Source organism: Hyperolius riggenbachi, chromosome 6 (assembly GCF_040937935.1).
Source record: "Hyperolius riggenbachi isolate aHypRig1 chromosome 6, aHypRig1.pri, whole genome shotgun sequence".
In the NCBI taxonomy this organism is placed as follows: domain Eukaryota; kingdom Metazoa; phylum Chordata; class Amphibia; order Anura; family Hyperoliidae; genus Hyperolius; species Hyperolius riggenbachi.
In genome coordinates this window covers 231,959,739-231,981,892 of record NC_090651.1, presented here as the reverse complement: position 1 = coordinate 231,981,892, position 22,154 = coordinate 231,959,739, and the positions used below count along the sequence as shown (strand labels likewise).

The following is a 22,154-nucleotide window of genomic DNA, read 5'->3' as shown; positions in this document are numbered from 1 at the left end:
AGCCTTTCCTTACATTTTCCTCGATGTATTCTCTCAACACCTCCTGTTCTGGCTCTGAGAGAGGAAACATTCGGCTAAAGGGGATGGCTGAACCAGGAAATAAGTCGATAGGACAATCATACGGCCGATGAGGAGGTAGTACGTCTGCTTTCTTCTTATCAAAAACGTCAAGAAATGCATGGTATTGTTCAGGTATGGTTTCTTGTAAAGAAGTTGTACAAAGAAGAGTACCTACTGGTCCTGGCCGCTCCCTTATACAACTTTTGTCACAGTAGGTAGAGGGAAAAGATATGGTGCCAGAAGACCAATTAATAGCAGGGTTATGCGCCTGAAGCCACGGTAATCCTAAAATAACGGGATGTAGAGGTGACGTAAGAAGATCCAATGTTAGCTGTTCCTTATGTAACCCTTGAATAGTTGTGGCTATGGGTAATGTTTCCCAGATGACAGGTCCAGAGCTGACTTCACTACCGTCAGCTAGGTGAATGAGAAGGGGGTTCTTCTTATACTGCATAGGAATCTGATGAGTGGTAGCAAATGTAATGTCCATAAAGCAACTACATGCGCCAGAGTCGATGATAGCTGAAACTTCAAGGTTTCCTCCGGTTAGCTGAAAAGAAACAGGGACAGAAAAATGATTAGAGGTTGGTCGGATAATCTGGAAATTACCTACAGGACGTATCCATGGCGCTTGCTTCTTACCAGGCATACGAACCGGGCAAGCTTCTAGGAAATGGCCTGCTGCCCCACAATAGAAACACAAATTTCCTTGACGTCTTCTCTGTCTTTCTTCTGGAGGAAGACGAGGGCGGATTACACCGATCTGCATTGGCTCAGGCTGATCCGGTTGATCTTCAGTTGTCACAGGAGCAGGAGAGCTGGTAGGAAAGGAAGGTACCCAGTTGAAACGTGGGTTACGCTCACTAGCCCTCTCCAACTGGCGTTCCCGGAATCGCCTGTCAATTTGAACTGCCGCAGTGATTAATAATTCCAAAGTAGCGGGAGCATCAGCTCTAGACAATTCATCCTTGATATGGGCTGCAAGTCCCTTCCGGTATTGATATCTTAAAGCAGAATCATTCCAGTCCGTGTCGGCCGCCCAACGGCGGAACTCTGAAGTGTATTCTTCCACCGTCCGACGACCTTGACGTAAGTAACCTAATGCGGTCTCAGCAGTAGCACCGCGCTGCGGGTCATCGTATAAAACGGCCATAGCCTCAAACAGGGTCTCTGAAGTTGCTAGGGACGCGTGCTTCTGATCCATAAGATTATGGGCCCATGCTTGGGGTTCACCCTGAAGTAAGGAAATAATGAGTCCCACCTTGATTTCCTCGGAGAAGTAAGTACGGGGTTGCAGGTTGAAATATAACTGGCAGGAGTGACGGAAAGCACGGAATTTAGTTCTGTCTCCAGAAAAACGTTCAGGCATGATTACACGTGGCTCAGGAGGAGGTGTTGCAGCTGGAGGTGCAGGAGGTGTATTATTGACTGGGGGAGGGTTAGTTACTGGAGCTTGCCCCCCGGCTGCAGTTAGTGCACCGACTCTTCCTTCCAGGCGTAAGTGACTGGTCTGTAGCTCCTTAATGGCATCAGTCAGGGCCGCCATCTGTTCATATAGGGTAGTCAGAACCTTCGCTGCCTCAGCGGTCTCCATGTCGTGGCTGTAGTATTCTGTCACGTACCTGGAGTTATGGAGACCGTTATGCTGAGGACAGCAACTCCTGCAACTTACCAACCAAAGGCCCTGAGCTGGGAACAGGGTACTCTGGTTGGCACGGGGCAGAAGTGCTCGCAGAACCAGTAGTTGGAGTAAACCGGAACTGGAGACTTCCGCAGGACGGGTCTGGTACTGCAATGACCCGTACACCAGTGTTGGTCTTGACACGCAGATCCTGTAGTCAGTAGGCAGGAGAGCAGATCCGTGAACAAGCCAGGGTCGGTAACAGAGCGGGTAGTCAGACAAGCAGGGTTCGGCAACAAAGCGGGTTCTCAGACGGGCAAGGTTCGGCAGCAGAGCGGGTAGTCGTAAGTAGCAAGGGTCAAAGCCAGAGCGGATAGTCAGACAAGCCAAGGTCAGCATGGAGCAGGATCAGGATACAGGCAGACAGAATGTCAGGTCACGGGAACCAAACTAGCTGCAATACTACAGCACAGAGGTCTGGGCTCTCCAGGCTTAAATAGGCCTTTTGGCGCGCACCGCGCAATGCGCGCACGGCGTAGCGCGTCACGCACGCACGGTGCGACGTGCTGCGCGCGCATGCGCACACACGAACGCGCGCATGCGCAAACACACGCGCGCGCCCGCGCACGCGCAAACGCGCACAAACAAGAAAGATGCATAAAACAGACATCCCTGCGCGCGCGCGCAGACGGCCCTCACACCAACGCCTTTCAGCGCTAATGCTCACGCCGCACAACGCAACACGCACTGGCGAGCACCGACAGACCACCCCGCAAGGAGGCCCGCCGGGACCCCCCAGGACGCCTGCCAGCATCCGCATGTGCCAGCCGCCTCGCCTGGACAGGTAACTGACCGTGACAGGCTAATAGTATTAGAGGCAGAGGATCAGCAGGAAAGCCAGGAAACTGGTATTGTTTAAAAGGAAATAAATATGGCAGCCTCCATATCCAGGCGTCTAGTCCTGAGAAAAGAGGTGAGTGGACTCACCTGAAGACCCAAAAAATGGCCGTAGTCACACCGCAGAATGTAGGCGTGGTCATGGGTGGGGCCAGATATACACGATCTTAGCAGTGGTGTAAAAGGTCTGCTGGGGAAGTTTGAGTTCTGCCGTAGTGCATCACCCAAAAATAGCTGTAATTTGATAGCATTTCACCAAAAATACACGTAATCTGGCAGCAGCAGTTCCCCAAAAATACAGATCTGACAGCAGTTCCCCCAAAATAGCCCAGTATAGCTAGCCAGGTCTATAGGTGTCCCCAGTATAAGTAGCCAAGTGTATAGTTGTCCTCAGAATAGGTAGCCAGATGTATAATGTCCCCAGAATAGTTAGCCGGGTGTATAGGTGTCCCCATTATATGTAGCCAGGTGTATATGTGTCCCCAGTATAGCCAGGTGTATAGGTGTCCCCAGTATATGTAGCCAGGTGTATAGATGCCCTCAGTATATGTTGCCAGGTGTATAGGTGTCCCCAGTATATGTAGCCAGGTGTATAGGTGTCCCCAGTATAGCCAGGTGTATAGGTGTCCCCAGTATATGTAGCCAGGTGTATAGCTGCCCCCAGTATAGCCAGATCTATAGGTGTTCCCAGTATATGTAGCCAGGTGTATAGCTGCCCCCAGTATAGCCAGGTCTATAGGTGTCCCCAGTATATGTAGCCAGGTGTCCCCAGAAGGAGGGTAGGCAGCGCAGTGGAGGAAGAGTAGTGGGCACAGCGGCGGGGTAGGGGGGGACGTCTCTCCTTCTCCCTTCCCTCACCTTGGAGCTCGCTCTCCCTCGCTCGCTCTGCCCTCCAGAAGTAAACATTTTTCGGCGGCTAGCAGCGGGTGGGGACTTACCTCCTCCTCCTTCCTCCTCTGCATTGCCACTAGTCTGGTCTGGTCTAGACCAGAGCAGCGACACGCAGAACTTCTCCCAGCACTAGGAACGAGGAGGAGGTAAGTCCCCACCCACTGATGCCAGTTGCCAGCCGCTGCAAATGTTTAGTTCTGGAGCGGAGAGCGAGGGAGGGGGAGCCCCAAGGTGAGGGAAAGGGGGGGGACGTCCCCCCTTCCCCACCGCTGTGCCCACTACTCCTCCTCCACTGCGCTGCCTACCCTCCACTGTTTCCATGCTAGGGTGGACGACGTCTCCGGAAAAAGTAGGTGGACGTCGTCCACTCGCGTTCACGCCTAACTTGACCCCTGTCCATATTTTTTACTCACCTGGGGCTTATACCTGCAGCTGTCCTGTGCCCTCGCAGTCACTCTCGGATCTTCCTATCCCCCGCCTCCAGCTACTTTCTTTTTCAGCTGCCAGGCTTACTGCGCCTGTTGAGGCCTGGCCACACATCTCCTTCTACGTGTTCCCATCCGCAATAACATCATGCGCCTGCACAGGACGCTATTGCGGACAGGAACGCGTAGAAGGAGATGCGTGGCCGGGTCTGTTGGCAAAACGAAAGTAGCTTGTTGCGGGGGACAGCAGGATCCGAGAATGACTGCGAGGGTGCGGGACAGCTGCAGGGGGCTGGCAGAAGTCAGTAAACCTATTTTTTTTCCCCTGGCTTAAGTGCCTCTTTAAGGTGCGTACACACTTTTGACTAATGTTGCCAGTTGGGGATCCGGAACTCATCCTGTTGGGCGACATCAATGGGCTGGGCTGACAGACAGGAAGTCAGCTTTGTAGCTGACGGTGGGCTCTTTTGCAATGCAGGGAGGGGGAGGGACAATGGAGAGGTGCTTGCTTGACGTCACACGGCTGGTGGGATGAGTTATTCGCCGGGCAGATCGCTTGCGGATCGCCGGTCTTATCTTATCCAATGCCACCCACTCTCTTCTTCATGATTCTCAGATCAGAGAGGCATAGAGCGGTTGGTAAAGGAGACAGGCAGGACCTCTAGTGATTAGAGCTTTGATGAGGTGAGCCGCTATTGTAAACCGCTGTGTGTAACCCTGCATGTGCCTCTCAAAGAGAGGGAGGGAGGAAAAAGTTTGGTCCCCTGCAAGCATACCTTGCGCCGCGAGCCTGGTCGATCCCCATGTGGCAGTACCTGTTCTACTGCCCTGATGGAAGCCCTCTGGACAGCGGGGGGGGGGGAGGGGGGGATCATGTGAGAGAGGAATGTGCCTCTACTCCAATTATGTACAATTGGTGTTTTAGTCAGGTGGATGGCTTAGAGGTATAGCTCCACTACTGCTGTACCATGGTCAGGTCTGCTTTAAAGTGAATCCAAGGTGAAAATAAACTGATAAGATACAAAATTGGTTCATACCTCCTACTTCTAAAAAAACCCCACTTTTTTTTAATGTTGGATTATTATGGCTCTGTACAAATTAACAAGCTGACCCATCATTGCATTCCAGCGGTTCTGGAGGTGTGTTTAGCTTCTAAGGGTACAATGGTTAATTTACATATATTCAGCAGTGGTGCTCTGGGAGACATCTCAAGCTCACTCCAACCTGAATTATCGCAAATTCTTTCTGTTTTAGGAAAGCAAACTTTTGTTTTGTTTTTTTAGATATCTCATGCTTTTATTTTATGTATAAACATTTTCAAAGTAGATTTAATGTTTTATTGTCTTAAATCAATGGCAGTGTTTCGAGAGTCCCAGAGCGAAACAAAATGAACTATTGACCTTTTTTTATCTATCCCTTACTCAGAAGATGTCATCTGTTTTTATGATTGTAATTCCTTATAAGATTATGCTATAATCCAGGACAAGGATCCGACAAGAGAGAAGCTGTCACTTTCACTCCTGAAGAATAACTCTTTCAGGGAGGAAACGAAAAAAAATAAACACAGCCTAGCCCTAATTAATAACTTGATTGGCACAGTCCATACACATGTTTATCTCATCATGTCACCTCGGGTACACTGAAAGTGAGTCTGAAGCTAATATTAAAAAAACAAACAGATACTTGCCTAAGGCGAGGGAAGGCTCTGGGTCCTGTAGAGCCTTCCCGTTCCTCTCCTAGTCCCTTTGTTCAATTTCAGGCCGATGGGTTGGAGACTGCTTATTGCTGCTTCAAAAGTCTTTGGAAGTACTCCTGAAGATGGGCCGCTCCGTACTGTGCATGCCCAAGAATGCTCTCTCGCGCACTCGTGCATGCGCAGCACAGAGCCGCTTGTCTTTAGGATCACTCTGGCTTCTGAAGACTTCCGAAGCCTCCCACGCCGGGGAGATTTGAATGGAGGAGCCAGTACTGGAACACGGGAACTGTGAGAGGAACGGGAAGGCTCTATAGGACCCAGAAGTATCTGTTTTTATTGTTTTTTTGTTTTTTTCTTAATATTCGCTTCAGGCTCCCTTTAAGCCATGTACAGGTATCTTAGACTTTTGCCCGAACCATGTATTTTGGATCTTCAGATTACAGTCTAATTTCTACCTGTTCTCCCCATCTTGAACAGCAGACACTGATGAGGCTAATAGCAATCAACAACCATGGATTTTTTTTTTTACCTGATTGCAATTGTATTCCTCCACAGGGAGAGGCCTCCATCTCTTCTCACCTTTTCCCCGACAGGGCTTTAAATCCCAGAAAGTAAAGCAATGTCCTGATCACTACTGCTAGTCTGTTTCAGATCTACACCCAGCGCACGCATTTACTAAACTCCAGCGATCCTGAGAGGGACATTGCGCTTTTCATAATACACTCTAATCTAATCTAGTATAAGAGGACAGTCAGATATGAAAGGTAAATTATTTTTGCCGTTGGTTTAGCTTTCTGTGTCCTCATATAACACCGGCTGAATAAATGCTTCAGAAAGGACAGACTCCAGCCTGATGGCTGCTTTCAAGTAAGCTGGGCAATGTAGTGTGTTTCCACTTGAATTTTCCTGCTAATTTGCAGACACTCCAAGCCCTCCAAGACGTAGCAGTGCATGTAAAAGCGCTTCAACACAGCGTTAGAAGAACACAAAACATTTACTGTCTTTCTATTGTTAAACAAGTGATGTGGGAATATAAATGAATAATGGGGAACAGAACGCAGCTGCTCAGACACTTCATATTTCAGGAATGAGCAGGATTCGCATCCCCTCTGAGAGATACAAACCGCCCCAATGCTGTACAGTATATCCACGTCCAACCCTCCACAGACACATTTACAATAGAAGCTCATCATTTCCTTTATGTAGACAGATTTATTAGAATTTTTATGAAGCGGCTGAACAGCAAATACGCGATTAATGTCCTTGTTTGCATTGAGACATTTTTTTTATTAGCATTAGTAATGCTTATTGCTGGTCTCACATTCATTGTTCCTTACTTCTGTTTATGTACAGTGACAGAGCTGCAGCAGATGTAAAGGGCATATCGCATCTATACCATAGGCAAGGTAGGGTACTCCACAGTTTAGTATCATCAGCTGGGGTGAAAGAGGGGAATCACTGGCGCGTACACCAAATAACTAGTGACTTATAATTAAATAATTAAAAGTATCTGTAGTGTTTACTGGAATTCACAAACACTGGTGCAAATGACAGGCAGGGGCCCCAAGCTCTGCCACCACTTGGGACCCCCAATCCCACATGCAACACCACAGAGAGGAGCGCAGGCAAGCCCTGGAGCTTCCACTACCAAGTGGTGACAGAGTTGGGAGCCCCCACCTGTAAAGTGCACCATTGTTTGTGTGTTTTAAACTTCTTTTTTCAGGGTAGTTAGGGAGGGGTGTGTGAGAGGAATACCTGCACAAGGTACCCCCTGCTGGTCAGGTAGACTACAACTATGTGTGACCGAACCTCTCTCCTGTCTATGGCTCAATTGCTCAGCTCCTGCTAGATTTGGTATTGCAGACTTGGTGTGAGTTATTTGCACCTTTTATTGGCTGCCTGGCAGTCTGCAGACCTATATAAATGGCAGAGCGCTGTCTGGGAGTGAGAATTTGTGCCTTTTGTGTTTGGTGGAATAGAGACCTGTAACTGCCTCTTCCAGTTTTTACAAATTAGAGAGAGAGAGAGATTTTTTTTTTTGAGGGAGGCATGCAGGACAACAGACAGTGTATAGAGGTGTGTAATACTTTCTATAGTTGAATTTTTTGGACCACTACCTCAAAGAGAAACTCTTTATATGTAATAAAAAAAAGTGCTTCTTTTTTTTTTTTTACAATATTTATGTATAAATGATTTAGTCAGTGCTTGCCCATTGTAAAATATTTTAAATCCCTGATTTACATTCTGACATTTATTACATGGTGACATTTTTACTGTTGGCATAGAAGAAAGTCTAACCGCCAAAATAGTGTGCAAGTAAATAGGGAGGGTGGCTGGTATCATACTATTTTGGCAGTGAGACTTAGCAACTGCCATTCACAGAATGCTTTTGGAAACAAGGAATACCCTGAGAATCCGCCATTAGGAGATGGACTAGTTCAAAACCTGTCAGCTCTGTCTGCTTACTTTTTTCACTGTTGTGGTCCTTTAACTGAAAGTTTTTTCACAAAGCACTTCAATAGAAAGTTAAAACGCATCAGTTTTTTTTAGCATATAGTGTAAAAGAGGTCTAACCCTCCTTTAATGCAAGAACAGCAGAATTGCACTTCTGCCATTCAGATCATATGCGCTGCGCTGTCGCACTGCTGCATGCATTTTTTGGCCAAACGCAGCGCTGACCCATTCACTGTAGTGAATAGGATCAGAAGGGCAGCACATAGCTGCACATATGACGTGCGATCAAGTGCATTGCGTTCCGATTGCACGGCCAATTTGCGCTAATGATGTGAACGAGCCCCTAAGGTTACCTATACATTATACATGTTTTATCATGGTTGATTGCACTGTTAACTCACCTTTTTTTGTGATTGTGCAGGTATAGACATCAGTAACCGGTTTTGGCAGAAAACTGGTGCACCCCCAGGAATTTCATACAGATATTATCACATACGGCAATTGAATTCAGGACCTTTGTGCTTTAAAATGAAAATGCTTCCCACTCAACCCACACACTGTGTTATTGACACTAATACTGGTGATCTATATGTGGCTGACACTTTTCCTTGTTGTATAGGAGATGGGATGAAGAAGCCGCATTTGCAGAAGACTGTCACGTGTTATCTAGATAAACTCAGTCTTCTGCTATACCCCTCGCTGGAGAAGTTTGAAGAAGAACTGCTTAGTCTGGTTAATAGTGATCGCTTGCCCAAGGTAGGTGGGAAGCCTCTTCATGGCATTTTAGAAGTTTCCTGCAATATTTATTCTTGCACTGGGGGGCGCTTGCAGAGTGGCAGCAGGAGCACAACTGACCTCTCCAAGTTCCATACATGTTGCCCGCATCTCCTTCCTGCTTCTCAGCTTCAAGACTCTCTGGTAACAGCGCCCCCTGTGGTCATGCTGTTACCAGTGAGATGGGAAGCCGAAGAATAGGAAAGGAGATGCAGAGCGGCGTGTGTGGATCTTGGAGAGGTGAGTTTCGCTCCTGCTGCCACACTTTGCAAGTGCCCACCGCTGCTATGCCTGCCCCCCTCTGCTTCCACTGTGCCTGCACCCTGGGCAATATCCCGCTTTGCCCACCCCTGGAAACGGACATGGAAGGACACATTGGGCATGGCTACTATTAAAGGAGGATACGGGGGAATTGCTACTGTTAATGGAGGACGCAGGTGACTTTGTTACTGTTAAAGGAGGATGCAGGAGGCAGGGCTACTGTTAAAGTAGGACACGGGGTGGTGGGGGAGGGCATGGTTACTGTTAAAGAAGGACACTAGGCATGGTTGCTGTTAACAGAGAAGGCAGGAGGGGACCTGATTTTTGCTAGAGTGGGATGCAGGGGCCTTACTTGTTACTAAAAGGGGCCCAATGTTTCACTTTTTATGAAAGGGAGGCACAAGGTCCACACTTGTTTAAATGAGTGAAGGCATAAGGGCTGCATTTTAATATGGTGGACATGATGACTACATTTATATAGGGTGGCAATGACTGCTACGGTTTATATTTGCTGGATGATGATTGCTGCATTTGTTATTTGGTAAGGCTAATGATAGCTTAATTTACTGCTTGGGGAGCTATTGATTGATGTTGCTGCACTGGATATTTAAGTATATACAGTGGTTTGCAAAAGTATTCAGCCCCCTTGAAGTTTTCTACATTTTGTCATATTACTGCCACAAATATGAATCCATTTTATTGGAATTCCATGTGATAGACCAATACAAAGTGGTGTACATGTGAGAAGTGGAACGATACATGATTCCAAACATTTTTAAAAAAAAAATAACTGCAAAGTGGGGTGTGCGTAATTATTCGGCCCCCTTTGATCTGAGTGCAGTCAGTTGCCCATAGACATTGCCTGATGAGTGCTAATGACTAAATAGAGCGCACCTGTGTGTAATCTAATGTCAGTACAAATACAGCTGCTCTGTGACGGCCTTAGAGGTTGTCTAAGAGAATACTGGGAGCAACAACACCATGAAGTCCAAAGAACACACCAGACAGGTCAGGGATAAAGTTATCGAGAAATCTAAAGCAGGCTTAGGCTACAGAAAGATTTCCAAAGCCTTGAACATCCCAAGGAGCACTGTTCAAGCGATCATTCAGAAAAGGAAAGAGTATGGCACAACTGTAAACCTACCAAGACAAGGCGGTCCACCTAAACTCACAGGCCGGGCAAGGAGAGCGCTGATCAGAAATGCAGTCAAGAGGCCCATGGGGACTCTGGACGAGCTGCAGAGATCTACAGCTCAGGTGGGGAAATCTGTCCATAGGACAACTATTAGTTATGCACTGCACAAAGTTGGCCTTTATGGAAGAGTGGCAAGAAGAAAGCCATTGTTAACAGAAAAGCATAAGAAGTCCTGTTTCCAGTTTGCCACAAGCCATGTGGGGGACACAGTAAACATGTGGAAGAAGGTGCTCCAGTCAGATGAGACCAAAATGCAAAACGCTATGTGTAGCGAAAAACTAACACTGCACATCACTCTGAACACACCATCCCCACTGTCAAATGTGGTGGCAGCATCATGCTTTGGGGGTGCTTCTCTTCAGCAGGGAAAGGGAAGCTGGTCAGAGTTGATGGGAAGATGGATGGAGCCAAATACAGGGCAATCTTGGAAGAAAACCTCTTGGAGTCTGCAAAAGACTTGAGACTGGGGCGGAGGTTCTCCTTCCAGCAGGACAACGACCATAAACATAAAGCCAGGGCAACAATCGAATGGTTTAACCAAAACATATCCATGTGTTAGAATGGCCCAGTCAAAGTCCAGATCTAAATCCAATCAAGAATCTTTGGCAAGATCTGAAAACTGCTGTTCACAAACGCTGTCCATCTAATCTGACTGAGCTGGAGCTGTTTTGCAAAGAAGAATGGGCAAGGATTTCAGTCTCTAGATGTGCAAAGCTGGTAGAGACATACCCTAAAAGACTGGCAGCTGTAATTGCAGCAAAAGGTGGTTCTACAAAGTATTGACTTAGGGGGCTGAATAAATACGCACACCCCACTTTGCAGTTATTTTTTTTTTAAATGTTTGGAATCTTATATGATTTTCATTCCACTTTTCATGTTTACACCACTTTGTATTGGTCTTTCACGTGGAATTCCAATAACATTGATATTTGTGGCAGTAATAAGACAAAATGTGGAAAACTTCAAGGGGGCCGAATACTTTTGCAAACCACTGTATATTATTTCATTGTAGATATGCAGAGGCTTCCTGAGATCTAAAAATGATCGTAAGGATTCCTCTAGGCAAAATAAGTTGAGAAAAGCTGGCATAGACAGTGTTGTCTCATGGGACTTGCCAGACATTGGCATCAGTGGTGCAGTGATGCAGAGGCTGCAATCATGCCAGGGCCCATGGGGCCCTCCTACAGTTACTGTGTTAGGTCTATACTGTTGCTGTAGTGGTAATGACTCTCTAAATGTGCTTTGAACAGTTATCATCTTTAATAAACCATTCTTTTCCTCAGCTTACACCTCTTTCATACAGTGGCTGTCCTTGTAAATCTGGTTTTGGTGGACTGCATTATACTGATTATTATACATACAGTGCTGGTAGGGGTCCCAGTGTAGAACTGTTGCCGTTTCATGTCCCAGAAGCACCCCCCCCCCCCAGCATACACGTAAAACTCCCCAACATAAAATACTGTTCCCCTCCATAATAAACGCTCACAATGTGAAACAAGTTTACACTTTATGTCCTAAAAATCCTCTTTCCCCAATCCCAAAAGTAAGAACAAAACAAAACCCCAAAAATTCACCTAATGACTCTGTGAATGCCTGAAGTTTTTACTGAAACCCTGTGGTGCTGGAATAATTAGGGCCATGAAAACAAAACCCCAAAAATTCACCTAATGACTCTGTGAATGCCTGAAGTTTTTACTGAAACCCTGTGGTGCTGGAATAATTAGGGCCATGATTGCATGACTCTCTCATCTCTAGGCACCAATGTTTGCACTTCTTTTTACCTTTTGGTGTACTCCAACAGTAGCTCTCCACTGGTGTACCACAATGTTCAGAACTTGGACCCCTTCTCTTCTCCATCCACATTCGCAGCCTCTGGAACTGTTGATATGTTCATCTAGATCTCAGCATTACCTATACAGATGTCATCCTCTTTCATGTCCATGCTGTTTCTTCACTCACATCCTCGTGCTTCTTCAAACCTAACTTAAGTAAATCCAGTCCTGGTCTTTACATCTCAGGAGCTTGTAGGCACAGAAGTTCCAGTGCCATGATCTCCATCTTTTGCCAGACTTGCAAATACTGACAAGAATGGTAGCTCATCCTCCGAAATTGCACCTTGAATGTGCTGGCTCACTCGTACTATGCCTGGCCGTCACCTCTCTAACCATTTCTCTGCCTGATATGCCCATGCTCACCATCCTTATGTCCCCATCACAGGAACATAAAGTATTGGTTGAATGGGCTAGATGGATTTGCCTATCTAGACAACCCATCCAGCTCACTTTGCTTCCTCAACAGTGACCAGCCTGGTTCCGTATTTGTAGCATAGAAATCTGAACAGGGAGGATGGATAAGACTGCCCATCTTGCTGCCTGTCCATTTCTCTATTTGGGGGCAGAGGATGTCAGTGTGACTCCAGGATGGTGAATGAAGGTTCCTGGACCCGAGACAGACACCTCCTCACACACTGGAGCCTCTAGCATTCTTTTCTGCCTTTGAGTAAAACAGAACTGATTAACTTTCCACTCACTCTTTCTGTTCTCTTGTCTGTTCTTGTATTTAGATGTCCCTGTTGTACTATGCATGAACTATACCAAATGAGCACATTATTAGGGGAAAATGTACTGCTTCATATTCATGTAATTATTTAATCAGCCAATCATGTGTCAGTTGTACACTGAATAAAATCCTGCAGATAAGGGTCAGGAGCTTTAGTTACATAAAACACTAGAATAAGAAGAAAGTGTGATTTCAGTGATTTTAACTGTGGCATGATTGCTGCTGAGAGATGCAATGATTACAGTATTTCTGTAAATGCAGATCACAGTTTGGTGTCTCCAGCATGGGTTTGAGATGTAGTATATTTGGGAATCTGTAGCATGAATGTATAACTGCCAAATCTGCACTCATTACATGGCGCAATCTTGTCCCCATGGACCAGGTATTTCCAACATATTGTGAAGTCCATGCTTTGAAAAATGGATGATGTTTTGTGGCCAAAGGGAACTTCTATCCAGAATTGATACAGTATAGTGTTCCTAACACAATGCTCAGTGAGAGTATGCCTGTTACCCACTAATGTCTATACTGCACTCTGTATGGTGTTACAGAAGATGGTGGTGCTTTATAAATAAACTAAGAATACATAGTAATAATTACATATGTAAATGTGGATGAACATATTTTCAGAATGCATAATGGGCATCCGCTGCATGTATGTGTTGCGCCGCTGCTGCGTGAGCTGGGTGGTGGGTGGGTCTGCTACAGGGGCGTAGCAATAGGGGGTGCAGAGGTAGCAACCGCATCGGGGCCCTTGGGCCAGAGGGGCCCCGAAGGGCTCTCCCTGAACTTCAGTATTAGCTCTATATTGGTCCTGTGCTCATAAGAATCACTTCTATAGATACTTTGAATTATGGTAATCATTAACAAGCTGTTCCCCATTCCTTTTTTGCACCTCTGACACTGTAGTTGCCATTGGCAGGTTTTGGTGCACCACATCAATTGTTATGTATAGAGTGCTTAGGGGGCCCCATTGTAAAACTTGCATCAGGGCCCACAGCTCCTTAGCTACGCCACTGGTCTGCTAGTAAAATTATGGGTAATTTACATTATGATCTTTTCCTGTGCACTTACCCAGCACCCATTCTCACTTGAACCCTCTCCTGCTAGTACCTAACATTAACACCCCTCTTCCTAGTGCCTAACACTAACCCCCCCCCTCCACCACCTACTGCCTAACACTTACCCCCCTTCTTAGCACCTAATACTAACTCCCACATGTAATGTCTAACATTAACCCTTCTCCCCGTTCCTAACACTAACCCCCCTATCTAGTGCCTAACATTAGCTCTCCAACTATAGCCTAACACTAACTCCTCCTTCCTAGTGCCTAACACACACAATTGACCTGCTTTGATCTGCTGCAATATAGACATAATAGAAGCTAGTAGCTGATCAGTGTGCTGCAAGCACTACTAATGGTGAGAGACACTCACAATGGTCCTGCCATCCGAGGTTTCCTCCTACCACTAAAGCTCAGAAGAAAAGTTTTGTTTCCTAATCCATGGGCAGGACCGGGTTTGTACTTTTTACCGTCCAGTGCCAACTGTCATCAGCCACCTCCCTAACAGCATCTCAGCCAACACCCCCTTCCATGTAGATAGGAAGCGAGCCCCCCCCCCCCCCCCCAAGTATAAGTAGACAGATGCTTCTCCCCCCTCCCTCCTTGTAAGTAGCCAGATGCTTCTTCTCTCCCCCTCACTGTAGATAGCTGAAGGCTTTCCCCCCTCCCTCCCTGTAGATAGCCTGAGCCTTCTCTCCCCTCCTTCCCTGTAGATAGCCAAAGGCTTCTCACCCCCCCCCCCCTTTCCGCCTGTAGACAATTGCTTCTCCCTCTCTTTTGCTCCCTGTAGATAGCGATATACTTCCCCCCCTGACTATAGCCAAATGCTTATCCCCTCTTTCCCTCCCTGTAGATAGCCAAATGCTTCTCCCGCCTCCCTGCCTATAGCCAAATGCTTCTCCCCCTCTTTCCCTTCCTGTAGATTGCCAAATGCTTCTCCTTCTACCCCCACTGTAGATAGTCAAATGCTTCGACCCTCTCTTTCCTCCCTGTAGATGCTTCCCCTCCCTCCATAAATGCTTCTTCCCCTCTTTCTCTGTAGATGACCAAACTCCTCTCCCCCCCCCCCCCCCCGTCTGTACATAGTCAAATGCATCTCCCCCCTCCCCGACTATAGCCAAATGCTTCTCCCCCTCCTTCCCTTCCTGTAGATAGCCAAATGTTTCTCCCTCCCTCCCTGTAGATAGCCAAATGTTTCTCCCTCTCTCCCTGCAGATAGCCAAATGCTTCTCCCTCCCATCCTGTCGATAGCCAAATTCTTCTTCCCCCCTCCCTTTCTGTAGATACCCAAATGCCTCTCCCTCCTCCCTCCCTCTCTGTAGGTAGTCAAGGGAAGGCTTCTCCCCCCTCCCTCCCTGTTAGGTAGCCAAAGGCTTCTCCTAATGCGGCTCCAGCGCTGAAGCCTCACTGTAGGTAGCCAGAAGCTTCTCCTGCTGGCACACCAGCTACCTGTCCCTCACCTCCTGATCAACCCGGTGCTGAAGCTTCCTTCTCTGCTTGCGCTGTCTTCGTCAGCTGTAGCTGTGTATCTCTCTCTCCAGCTGGCGTCTCTCACATGTGACTCGCCAGCATGTTACCGGCGAGTCACATGATCCCGTCTGGAGAGAGAGTTACACAGCCGTAGCTGATGGAGACAGTGAGAGCAGAAGAGGAAGCTTTGGCGCCGGAGGTGAGTGACAATCCCCAACTCTGCAGTCGCCCACGGATGCTACTATTTCCCACTCTGTTAAACAAAAGAATAGAGCGCTCGTGTCAACAATAAAGACTGGCTGCCGCCCTCCTAGTCAGGATAGGTCTCAGGTCTCACCTGATGTATGGTGGCTGTCTAGAAGGATCAGCCAAAGAGGACTTTGTCCCTCTCACCCCGGGGACCAGGCTTGCGATCGCTCCAGCCACACCTGGGTCATCAGCACGTAGGAGCAGTCAGCTGGCAGCAGTGATAGGTGTCCGGGGTCAGCGTGAATCATCAAAGGCAATGTGCGCGTGACGCCACTCTCTCACTCTGTACTATCCAAGGAAGGAGGGGTGGCTATCGCATGGTCATTGAAAGAGGTCGTCACACGCAGTGCTGGAGCGCAGTGCTACGGTGATATGGGAAGTAATGTATTAAAGGAACAATAGGGTATATGACAAAAGCACTTTATTGTGCATAAAGGAGGTATAAAATGATAAAAGATTATGCGTTTCACAGAAAAGCCACTTTCTGTTTATCAGGTCAGTAATACCATAGTCATGTGCCCTATTGTACCCTATTGCAAGCCTTGTTCCCCGGCGTACAAGGGACAAAGTCCTCTTTGGCTGATCCTTCAAGACGACCACCATACATCAGGTGAGACCTGTCCTGGCTAGGAGGTCAGCTGCCAGCCTTTATTGTTGACACTCAGAGCGCTCTATTCTTTTATTGAACAGTAGTCCAGGAGATATCTTTAGAGCTGCCTGACTCCAGGATTGCTTGATCGCACCATTGGGGGATTTTTCCTCACTCCTCACATTGCTGCTATTTCCCACTCAGCACAAACTGTAACGCAGGGAGGCCATGGCGGAGGATTGGGTTTGATTTTGTTGTAGTTTTATCTGGCGCCCTAGACCACGGCCCATGTGGCCTAGCCAGAAATCTGTCCCTGGCCATGGGAAGAAATTTTAATTTTTTTTTTCATTATTAACAATAATAGGATTTAATAACTCTGACATGTCCCCTGTAAGTGGATAACGTAGGATTGGCATCTGTTCATGTATGCTGACATTCAAACCAACAAACGTTTGTTGATTTGATGTCAGAATATCTGCTCCACGACTAACACCGGACCATACTTCGCTTGCACCTGTGTATAAAGTATCTTAATTAGAATTTTTCCTCTTTATAGACAAACCATGATGCTTACCTGTACACAAGCTTTCCTCTATGTAGATTATAAAGCTCTTCATCTGACCTTCATCTGATCTGTATTTTGAATATTGGTGGACACCATTGTCTGTATTATTATTCTCGACCCCATGTTTGTTTCTTTCTTTGTACAGTGCCACGGAATATGTTGGCACGTTATAAATCAATAATAAAAATACCATAGGTTTCTCAGTGACTGTACGACCCGCATCGGCAGTGTCTGACTGTTTCTACCATGTAGACATTTTTGTTTATATCGTCCTTTGCTGCTTCATTTTGAAATTGGACATGTCCTGCACTTTGTTTTTCTGTTTTTATAATGTACAGCTTGTTTTGCTGGCAGCAATATTGCATTGTTGTTTTTTTATATAGTTTGTTTATTTATTTGCCAGGCTTAACCTAATCAGTTGTGAGAATGGGACTAGAACATATGTTGAGCGATGCATTACGTGAGGTGTTTACACATTCCCACCATCTCTGAAACTCTTCCAATGCTGTTACTATAGAAGCTTAGGCGGGAAAGCCTTCTCTGACTAATGTTTCTGGCGCAGGTGCCATATTATTTCCTAAATAGAAAATAAACTGGTTTTCAGCCAGTTTTGTTTTCACTTTTTATGATGTTTTCGTATGTATTATTTATGTGTTTTTTAATTTTTTATTTTTTTTTACTGCCAAGTGATTTATACAGGGTGGTATTTTATTATTGTGTGTTCAAGGCCTCATGGATTTATGAATGATTAGGCATGGCAGTAGCTAAGTGCATTGAGCTAACATCAGCAAACGGGGAACAGAGGCGCCAGCAGGGTAAAAGTGGATAAAACCTTTAAAATTTGCTTGGAGCAAGCGGTGGACTTCCCTCCATAAAGCAGACACGAAAGCCTGTCTGTATAATAGTGATCACGTTTATTATATAGTACTTTTGGGGTACTATATAATAAATGTGATTACTATTATACAGACAGTCTTTCGTGTCTGCTTTGTGGAGGGAAGTCCACCGCTTGCTCCAAGCAAATTTTAAAGGTTTTATCCACTTTTACCCTGCTGGCGCCTCTGTTCCCCGTTTGCTGTACCGTGTCCATCCCTGGTGGAGGGGTGATCTACCCCTTTTCTGATCTACAGAGAGCAACTTCTTAATCTTGAGTGAGGACAGGTCTAATCTCCTCACCTGCCTATACAGTGGTTGCCTTTGTGGTAACCCACGTTTGTGAGTATACTCTTCTCACTAATTATCTTTACTCATTTTATGCTGAACATACTACACTATATTGGGCTCTCGGTTTCTCTAACCTTGAGCTAACATCAGATGCAGAAAGCAGCCCAGTACACAACAGAGTTGCACAAAGAACAGCATTTAAAGTACAACTGTATCAAGAGGGCTATGAAGGCGGCAATATTTATTTCCTTTTAAGCAATACCAGTTGCCTGGCTATTCTGCTGATCCTCTGCCTCTAATACTTTTAGACATAGACCCTGAACAAGCATGCAGCAGATCAGGTGTTTCTGACATTATCAGATCTGACAAGATAAGCTGCATGCTTGTTTCTGGTGTTGTTCAGACACTACTGCAGCCAAATAGACCAGCAGGGCTGCCAGGCAACTGGCATTGCTTAAAAGAAAATAAATATGGCAGCCTCCATATTCTGCTCTCTTCAGTTGTCCTTTAAGGTCCCACCCTTTGAAATGATCATGTTTTGCAGATCTTGTAAAGGTGTTGGTGAGCATGCTAGTTACAGTCAGGCTGTTTAGTAACATCTCAAGTTTGTGGACCAGGCTAATCCAAACTAAAATCTATGTACATCAGTTGTGTATAAACTGTCTGAAGGTATTCTAAGAGACGCTATACAAGATATTATAGCACAGAATAGTCTCATTTCAGCTCGTCAGCATGAGACAGGTCTTGTCTCACCAACATGCTCAACTTTTATGCATGCACATTTAGATCTTGGGAAAGTTATAGATGTAGGGTACTTGGACTTTGCAAGGGCTTTTGACACTCTTCCCTACAATAGCCTGTTGCAGAAGCTGAGGATACAGGGACTAGGAAAAAATGTGTGTTTGTGGATGGAGAACTGGTTAAGGGACAGAAGGCAAAGAGTGGTGGTAAATGGGTCATATTTAAAAAAGGAAACTCTTAGCAGTGGGGTCCCGCAAGGTTCAGCAATAGGTCCAATCCTTTTCAATCTATGTATTCATGGATGGGTGGAATACAGAGTAATGTTGCCATCTTTTGCAGATTATACAAAATTATGCAGAATTTGGATGTGTCAATGGTAGAGCAACATATGAGATAAATGGCTTACAGCTGCAAACATTAGACTTGGAGAAGGAATTGGGAGTACTGGTTGATAACAAGTTAAATACCCATATTCAATAGCAAGCAATAAATCTTGGATTCATAAAAAGGGAAATAAAATCATGAGATGCTAGTATACGATTTCCTCTGTATAAATCATATGAAAGACCACATCTGGAGTATGCAATACAGTTTTGTGCACCACACTATAAGAAGAACATTACCATACTAGAACAGGTACAAAGGTGGGCAGCTAAATTAATAAGGGGGATGGGAGATTTCACTTACCAAGAAAGGTTGGACAAACTGGGTTTATTTAGCTTGGAAAAAAGATGGCTAAGGGTTGAACATACTGTATATAAATACATCAGAGGGCAATACAAAAGCTTGGTCCCTAGGCTTGTATAATGGACAAGGGGCCATGATCTGCATATAGAGGAAAAAATGTTTTGCCATCTATTTAGGAAGGGGGTTCTTTACAGCAAGAGTTGTTAAAATGTGGAATATTTTACCACAGGAAATAGTTTTGACTAATTCTATACCTGCTTATAAAAGAGGTTTGGACGCTTTCCTTGCATTAAAGGACATCCGCAGCTATAATTACTACTTAATTCCTAGCAAAGATGATCCAGGGATTTTACTTGACTGCCACATGGAGTCTGGAATGATTTTTTTCCCCATAAAGGTTGATTGGCCCAAGCCATGTAGGGTTTTCACCCCTTCCCCAGGATCAACTGGGATATTTGAGTAGTAAGAGGGAAATGTATCTAATGCTTATTTATTTTTTGTGTTTGGACTTGATGGACAAATGTCTTTTTTTCAACCAAACTATGCACTGTATTTTTCAGCATATAAGACGCTCTGGACTATAAGACACACCTAGATTTGGATGGCAAAATTCTGGAGGGGAAAATGACTAAACCTGGTGAATTTATGGGTCAGAGGCATCTTAAAGACCCCTCCCAACTTGTTTTTAATTTACACTAACCAGCTACTCTACACTAATCTATGCTACACCTACCAGCTAAGCTACACTACACTACACTAACCCCTGCTGCCCATCAGCTAAGCTACACTGCTTTACAGACTACACTAACCCCTGCTGCCCACCAGCTAAGCTACACTACATTGCACTACAGGCTACCTACTGCCCACCAGCTAAGCTGCAGTACCCACTACACTACACACTACACTAAACTAGCGCTGAAATCACTCTCACCTCATCCTACTGGCGCGCTCCTTTCCCCCTCGCTCAGGTCCTGCAGCTACACACGCGATCCTCTTCTCTTCTGGTAGTTTCCTGTACACTGCGGCCGCCTGCCACTACATATCTTCAATCCTTTGTTCTTCTTGGCTGGCTTTTTTTCCTGATTAATGGTTCCTTGTGTGACCGAGGTGACACATGTGCACTGGGGTCACGCATGACATAAGGCGCATTTTTGCAGCTGGGGTCCTGCAGGGAGCCCATAATTAGCTAGCAGAAACTGCCCAGAAAGAACGAAGGACCAAAGATGATGACGGCAGGAGGCCGCAGTATACAGGAAACTACGAGAGGAGAAGAGCATCAAGTGCGGAGCTGCAGGACCGGAGCGAGGGAGAGAGGAAATCTCTGGAAAAGGGAGTAAGAACTCATTGTGCCATTTGTTGAGTTGGTGCCTCAGATCCTGTTCTGTAAAACTATGGAATTCACTGCTGGGCCATATGTAGCGCTTGCAGCCTGAGTGCCAAGGTTTGTAATTTTTATCACAGTCTACTCAAAACTAAAAAGAAACTTTTGACTTTCACTCTGTAAAAAACTGAAAAATGTCGGTATTGCTTAGAAACTGATTATTTTGCTGTACTGACTTAGAAAATCAAACTAACATGCTATCTAACATTCCAGGGCAGTTTTGTTGCTGGTTGGACCCCAGTGACAATACAAGAACGGCGGCTCCACATTGGTGTGCACAATGGCTGGGGGTTTGTGCAGGAGCCTCAGGTTGTGGTGGTTGCACCAGAAGCAAGGATAATGAAGGGAGTTTCTACTAGCAGCCTAAAGAAAAGACAAAGCAACCGTCAAACATTGAGGTAAGTCCACCTACCCAGCTCTCTGTTTCTGCTTACATCTCCTGAACTGTCTTCACTTGGCTATAACAGCAGAGGGTGTCATGGTCATCTTCACACTGGCGGTGCAGCAAAGGATGGGTCAAGCTTGATTTTCTAGAAGAAAATCTGTATTTGTACATTAGAGTATCTTGGGTTTTGGCTTTTCTTCAGTTTCCTGAGATAAACCTTGAGGGCCCTTTCACACCAAGGTGGTGCGGTATTTTTACCACACCCCACCGCTGGACAATGAAAGTCTATGGAAACTTTCATACTGCCACGGTACGGCGCGATGCGGCGGAAGTCACGTTTTATCCGCATCCCCGAAGCTAGGACAAAACTACGTTAATGCGTGTACTTGCATCGCTCTGCGTCGGACCGGAAGTCATGTTACTCTCTGGCGATTCAGGGAATTTAAATGTATTGACATTGCGGCATGCATGTGTGGAAGTGTATTTTAACAGTACGCTTCCGTGCACTTCTGCATACTCAAAGCAGGAAGTCACGGCAAGCGCGTTTCACTTCCTGCTTGGCTGGTGGCCAGACAGGGAACACCGCATACTAACACGGTGTTCCCTGAAGGCCTGTTTCTGGCGGTGCGGCGGGCACGACGCACCACAACGCTCCCGCCAATTTGCAGTGTGAAACCGGCCTGAGCCTGATACAAACATCCATTTTTTGTTTCAAAAGTTTTTATTGTTTTATTTTGTTTTAGACAGCATCATTTAACTGACATATTCATTTTGATTGACCAATCCCCAGCCAATTTAACACTTCCATGTAATATGGGAAATTAACCTATACAATCTGTTCTTAGTATAATATGTTAGCCCTCACACTATATGAAAGTGATAAAATTGGCCAATCAAAATTAGATGTGTGTACCAGACTTAAGTGCTGTCATTGAATGGATGATGCCTAAAATAGAAAAACCACATCTCAGTTTGGTCAAAAACAGTAATAGTGTTTCCAGCAGCCATTTGTACATGATTTTCTTTT

General features: G+C 45.8%; 1 protein-coding gene across 3 annotated transcripts in view; it reads left to right on the top strand.

Annotated features, from left to right (window-relative positions):
• Positions 1 to 22,154, top strand: part of NPHP4 (nephrocystin 4) — a 486,557-nt gene that overhangs the window by 136,367 nt on the left and 328,036 nt on the right. For all 3 annotated transcript variants that reach the window (XM_068240494.1, XM_068240492.1, XM_068240493.1), the window contains 2 exons: positions 8,664 to 8,800; positions 20,956 to 21,140. In XM_068240494.1, the coding sequence (XP_068096595.1) occupies positions 8,664 to 8,800; positions 20,956 to 21,140 (322 nt within the window). The remainder of the gene's footprint in view (positions 1 to 8,663; positions 8,801 to 20,955; positions 21,141 to 22,154) is intronic.